This window comes from Zingiber officinale, chromosome 6B (assembly GCF_018446385.1).
Source record: "Zingiber officinale cultivar Zhangliang chromosome 6B, Zo_v1.1, whole genome shotgun sequence".
Lineage (NCBI taxonomy): Eukaryota > Viridiplantae > Streptophyta > Magnoliopsida > Zingiberales > Zingiberaceae > Zingiber > Zingiber officinale.
This window is the reverse complement of record NC_055996.1, coordinates 74429868-74436664: the sequence shown is the minus strand read 5'-3', so window position 1 is coordinate 74436664 and position 6797 is coordinate 74429868. Positions and strand designations below refer to the sequence as shown.

The 6797-nt window shown below is 48.0% G+C and overlaps 1 protein-coding gene across 1 annotated transcript; it reads left to right on the top strand.

Moving 5' to 3' along the window:
• Window positions 1-907: 907 nt before the first annotated feature.
• On the top strand, window positions 908-2554 carry LOC121991118 (formin-1-like). Its single transcript, XM_042545142.1, has 2 exons — window positions 908-1933; window positions 2006-2554. Exons 1-2 carry the CDS (start codon window positions 908-910, stop codon window positions 2552-2554), a joined length of 1575 nt encoding a protein of 524 aa, XP_042401076.1.
• The last annotated feature ends 4243 nt before the right edge of the window (window positions 2555-6797 follow it).

Genomic DNA, 6797 nt, shown 5'->3' with positions numbered 1-6797 from the left:
GTATCATTCCCGAACCTTTACTTTTGCATTGCTAGCTCTGCGCTCGACCCTTTTTTCTTTCCTTCCCTTCCTTTTCTCATGGCGTCCCCCTCTTTTCTTTCTTCTTTGACGACGTTATACTACCCTGACTCGTCCACTTTCGACGAACTGGATCGGGATGACTTGCGCTATACCTACGGAGTTAAGGACAACGTACAAGTGGTTATCCCCACTTGAATACATCAATTCTTCAATCCTCCTACTGGCTCTAGCACCTTCTTTAAAGAGCAATTTGTGGCGGGCCTTTGTCTTCCTCTCCACCCTTTCTTTTCCGACATATGCCGCTACTTCTAGATTCCCCTAGGACAACTGACCCCCAACTCTATAAGGATCCTCTGTGGCTTTGTAGTGCTGTGTGATGTGTGTGAACTATCCTGGTCTGCCCACTTACTCCATTACTTCTTCACCCTCCGGCGCCAGGAAGAGGGCACATTCCATTTTCAGCCCCGTCTTCGAACTACTTTTTTCTCATCCCTACCGCCTTCTGACCTGAGCTAGAGGAACAAATTTTTCTTCATTAGCTTTCCTCACGAGGTGGAGTGGCCCTTGCGATGACAACAATCACTTCCTCCATCTCCCGAACTAGGGGAATTTCATCTTGACTCTTCTTACATAGAAGCCTCGTCTCGCTTGGCCGGCTGACAGTTGAACTTAACGTGCCTATTATTTGAGGAGGAATTGTTGTCCTATTTTCGCCTGAGTTATCTGACTCTCGAGACACCTCGTTCCCTGGGTAAGCCTTTCTTTCCATTCTGTTATCGCTTCATGGGCACTTTATTTTCTTTACGGCAATTAATTTCACACTTTATCTTGTGCAGCTGAAGTCATAACCCATGCTTCGGAGGTTCAGCCCCTTCCTCTGAGCGATATGGAAATAATGAGGCGTGGTCGAGTTATCTTGCAGAGGAGAGCACTCCCCCACTCATCTTCGACTTCAATCAGTGGGGCTTTCCCGACCAATCCTCCACCCCGACCTACTCGACGAGGGTCTTCTGGTGTCCGACCTGCTCCCTTGGCTTGCCCTACTCGCCCGCGGACTGCGCGCCCACCCCGGCCGGCCACCCCTGTTCGTCCCCGGGCAGCCCGGCCTATTACCCCGACACCTCTTCAATCGGTTAATCCTCCTTCAACTACCTATATCCCTGGTCGGGGCCGTGGTAGAAGGTCAGGCAACGTTTCCTACGCAAGCCCTGCTTTCAGAGAAGCTTCTCAAGCAGCTCGCCGGACCCTCTCCACAAATGGCCGCCTGAGCCAGGATGCCCCTTCTCCCTCTAGACGCAGGGCTAGATCGCCTTCCGATGATTCTGACTCAGATGACCAGCCGCTGGCTCAGAGACGTCGACGCCGAAACTCTCGCCCTGTGTCCAAATCCAGCCCTTCTTCTGCCCCTTCTCCTTCACCTCTGGTGGCAGTCACCTCTCCTCCGCCTCCTGTCACAACCCCACCTCCTGTCTTCATCCAGGCAAATGTTTCACCTGATCCCCCCACCATTCCAACTGAGCCTTCCATTGCTACATCTTCGCCTCCAGCACAACCTCCTACTCAACCCTCTACATCACAGCAGCACCAGAATACTGAGGTCGACCCCTCGCGTCACTCTCCGCCAGTTACCTCACCTCCGGAGCCATCTCCTATGCCTCCATCAGTTCCCTCTGGGTCAGCTGTTGGGCCTTCTAGCTATGCCGTGGGGCCTTCACAACCGCCACCACCTGCCCCTCTTTATTATCGCACTACTGCTCCTTCAGAGGCTGGACTACAGTCAAGGCGTGATGTTCCTACCAGCTCTTTGACCATGAAGGGTCGCTTAGCCACTGTGTGGGAAGAGAGCAAGCGTCAGATGGAACTTTTGCCGCCCCTTGCTCAGATGGACAGATTTTCTGAGCTATACATCAAGGTCAGCTTCCATGATAGCTTATTGTAACTATTATCTCCCCCATTCTTATCAGATGTTTTTTCTATATCCCAGGCCTATGCAGAATCCTTGACGATAAATCAATCCTTTCACGCAGCTCATCATCAAAATAAGATGCTGCAAGACAAGGTTGCTAAACTGGAACTGCAATTGAATGACCCTGTTCAGGCTAGCCATGCCCTGAGGGCCGAAATAAAAGATCTGACAAAAAAGAAGAACAGTCTGGAAGTATCCCTAGCGCAGGCCAACCATAAACTCAAGGGTCTCCAGGCAGAGCAAAGCCGAGTCGATGTGGTGCACCAGGAAAGTATAGATCAACAAGCTTTAGAGCATCAACAAGCTATGGACCAATTGGCTCAAAAGCTACGTGCTGCCGAGGCTCTAGCACAGGAGCAAGACAAGAAGTTGAAATCCCAGGAGGCCCAATTGACCTCCCAAACAGAAGAACTGGCCACCACCCGGAATGAACTGGCTCAGGCTCGGGCTACTGCAGAAGGAGTATCGACAGCTTTGACCCTTTATAAAGAAGGAGAGAACGACCGCTGTCAACAGAGCCGCGCTATGTACTTGCGTTCTCCAGAATTCTGCACCCAACCAGGTTAGCGTTTCTCCACTTCTGTTACTTATGGTGCTGTCGGGGCTTTGCGTCAACTTTATGAGCAAGACTATTTGAAGTCAATTTCGCCTCCTGAATTTTTAGACCATGACCGGATCCTTAAAGAGATCCCGGATAAAATTTTTGCTCCTTTCAAGTGATCTTTCTTGGCTACTTGTATATAATGACTTGACAATTTTGTGTAAAGTACTTTGCTACTTCTTCATTTGCATTCTAAGGCTCACTTTTACTAAAATTGCTTAGTTTTGCCATAAAAAGTATTAGTACATACAATTTCTGCTTTCACATCTTTTTCTGCTCTTTCCGATCTACTTTTCCCCGGTCTGCTACCTCAGTTTGTTGGATAAGTGATAGCCCGGCTTACCGCCCAGCTTACTCTTCTCGGTTTGCTTCTTTAGACTCGATAAGGTTGCAGGTAATTAGCGCTCTAGGGTCGGTCTAGCCTCTTGCCCCGTTCATCTTGTAAATAGTAAGCTCCTAACGCTAACTTTTTAATGACTTTGTAAGGCCCGCCCCACTGAGGTGCTAGCTTAGTCACGTCCCCCACTGGCTTGATTTGCTTCTAGACCAAATCTCCTTCTCCAAAGAATCGAGGAATCACTCTTCTGTTATAATTTTGTCTCATTCTTTGTTGATAGGCCTCCAGCCGAGCCGCCGTTCTGTCCCGAGTTTCGCTAATAAGATCCAGCTCAGCTAACCGCCGCTCTGTGTTTCCTTCATTATATAGTGTCCTCCTGACCGATGGTACTCCAATTTATATGGGTACAACTGCTTCATTGACATAAACCAAGTGGAATGGTGTCAGACCTGTACTTTCCAGAGGTGTCGTACGATAGGCCCACAGAATGCTTGGCAGCTCTTCCACCCAACTTCCCCCGACATGATCCAGCTTGACCTTTAGACCTCGTACTATTTCTCTGTTGATTACCTCGGTGTGACCATTGCTCTGTGGATATGCTACTGAACTGAAGGCTTGCGTTATGCCAAATCCTTTGCACCAGGCCTGGATTCTTTGTCCTTGAAATTTCCTTCCATTATCAGACACCAGCTTGTGCGGAATACCAAATCTGCAAAGAATATTCCTCCATAGGAATTGAATGACGGCATCTTCTGTGATCTGGGCTAAGGCTTCTGCTTCTACCCACTTAGAAAAGTAGTCCACTGCCACCAATAAGAAACGTCTCTGACCTGGTGCCATGGGAAATGGTCCCACAATATCCATGCCTTATTGATCGAAGGGACATGAGACTATAGACGTTCTTAACAAAGCCGTAGGCCGATGTGTTAAATTTTGATGTCTCTGGCAGGACAAGCATGTATTCACCAACTTATGAGCGTCTCTCTGTAAAGTATGCCAGAAATACCCGGCCAGGAGTACCTTGTGAGATAATGTCCGACCACCAACATGATTACCACAGCATCCCAGATGTATTTCTCGCAAGGTCTGGTCGGCCTCCTCCACACCCAAGCATTTAAGTAAGGGCCGGGAGAAGGACCTCTTGTATAGCTGATCCCCGATCATGACATAAGCATGAGCCTGCTTCCTTATCAATCGTGATTCTTCTGGGTCAGTCGGTAAGATCTCCTGTCTGAGATAATTGATCATGGGTGTCCGCCAATCAATAGTTGCTTCTCTATTATTTTGCAGATCTATCTGGGCTATCAGAAAAGTTTGTGCCGTTGACCGATCCAACACCCAAGTAGTTAAGGAATTGGCCATCTTTGCTAGCTCATCTGCCCTTTTATTTTCTGACCTAGGAATCTTGGTCACTGTGACTTCTGTGAATTCCTCTTTCATCTTCTCATAAGCTTCTCGGTACACTTGTAATTTATCGCAATTTATCATAAAGTTGCCGGTTACTTGCTGAGTCACCAACTGGGAATCTGAATAAATGATTACCCGGGCTGCCCCTACATGCCAGGCTGCTTGCAGTCCTGCCAACAAAGCCTCGTATTCGGCTTCATTGTTCGTGGCTCAGAAATTTAATCGAACTGCCAATTGGAGTATATCTCCTTGAGGAGATATTACCAAGACCCCAACCCCACTTCCCTGGTGATTAGCCGATCCATCCACGTAGACCTTCCAGGTTTCTTCAGAGTTGGTCTGATGAATTTCTGTTAAGAAATCTGCTAAGGCCTGCGCCTTAATGGCGGTGCGCGACTGATATTGTATGTCATACTCTCCCAACTCCGTTGCCCATTTGATAAGCCGACCTGCAACTTCTACATTGGTTAGCACTCTTCCCATGGTGCTATTGGTCAGAACTGTGATAGGATGCGATATAAAATAGGGTCTTAATCGCCGAGCCATAAGGACCAATCCGTAAACCAACTTCTCAAGGGCCGTGTATCGGGACTTGGCTCCTTTCAATAAATGGCTGAAGAAATACACTGGTTGTTGTACATTATCATGTTCTTTAACGAGCACGACCCCTACAACCTCAGGGGTGGCCGACAAGTAGACCCATAAAGGTTCTCCTACAACTGGTTTAAATAGAGATGAGAGAGTCTCCAAATACTTCTTCAGCTCTTCGAAAGCTCTGGTGCATTCTTCATCCCATTGGAATTTGGAGGCCTTCCTTAGCACCTTGAAGAAAGGAGCAGCTCGGTCTGCAGATCGGGAAATGAATCTTGACAGGGCTGTTATTCTGCCGACCAGCTTCTGGGTTTATTTTAAATTCTGAGGAGGCTGCATATCCTTTAGCGCTTGAACTTTTTCAGGATTGGCTTATATTCCTCGCTCAGTCACCAAGTAACCCAAGAATTTTCCTCCCTTGGCTCCAAATAGCCATTTCAAGGGATTCAGCTTCAGCCCATATTGCCTGAGAGTTCTGCATGTTTCTTCCACGTCTTGGATCAGATTCATAGCTAATGGGGATTTGATAAGTATGTCATCCACATAGACTTCCACATTACTCCCAATTTGCTCCTGGAAGATTTTGTCCATCATTCTTTGGTATGTGGCTCCAACATTCCTGAGACCAAAGGGCATGACAGTATAACAGAAAGGACCGTCAGCCGCAATGAAGCTAACCTTTTCTTGGTCCTCCGCCGCTAAAGGTATCTGATGATACCCTTGATATGCTTCCAGCATGCAAATCCTCTCGCATCCGGCCGTGGAATCTACCATTTGATCAATTCGGGGCAGAGGATAGCAATCCTTGGGATTGGCTCGGTTGAGATCTCGGAAGTCTATACACACCCTCCACTTATTGTTGGTCTTCTTTACTAGAACCACGTTAGAGAGCCAAGATGGGAACTGTACCTCTCTAACATGACCCGCCTTCCTGAGCTGGTCCACTTCAGCTCTGATTATTTTGTTATGATCAGCCGAAAAGTTCCTTTTCTTTTGCTTGACGGGCCTGGAATATGGTAGTAGATGCAATTTATGTTCAGCTACTTCCGGCTTGACCCCGGGCAGCTTCTCAGTAGACTAGGCAAAGACATCCCGGTTGCGGATCAAACATTGAATTAACTCTTCTTTGAGGGGAGAGGGCAGGTCGCTTGCCACCCGGGTCAAACTTTCGGGTCGCTCAGTGTGTAGTTGTACTTCTTCCCAGGGGATGAGTTCTTCAGCTATAGGCAGAGGCTCCTCTTGAACAGCATGGACACCTCCATCTTGCATCCTTTGATTTTTCCGAGCTTCCACTCAGACCATGTCAATATAGCACCTGCGTGAAACCCTCTGTTCCCCTTTAACTTCCCCGACCTGCTCGCCCACGGGAAACTTGTTTTTTTGATGGAAGGTCGAAACAGCAACCCTAAATTCATGTAGGGCTGACCTTCCCAAAATAACATTATAAGATGAAGGGGAGTCCGCTACTATAAAAGTGCTCCTCCATGTGCGCACCAAAGGCTCAGTGCCCAGAGATATGGCCATTTAATCTGACCCATCGGCTTCACTTCATTACCTGTAAATCCATATAGAGATGTGACTACCGGTTGGAGTTCAGCAGCATCAATCTACATCTCCTCAAATACAGTTCTGAATAGAATATAAATCAAACTTCTAGTGTCCACGAAAACCCGAGCCACTCGGCTGTTAGCAATGATGACTTTGATGATGAGAGCATCATCATGAGGCAACTCCAGGCCCTCCAGGTCTGCTGGCCCAAAGCTAATAATAGGGTCGGCAGCTTGCTCTTGACTGCATCCAATGGCATGAACCTCCAAGCGACGGACATGAGATTTGCGTGCTCTCCCTGAATCTCCGTCAGTTGGCCCCCCAGA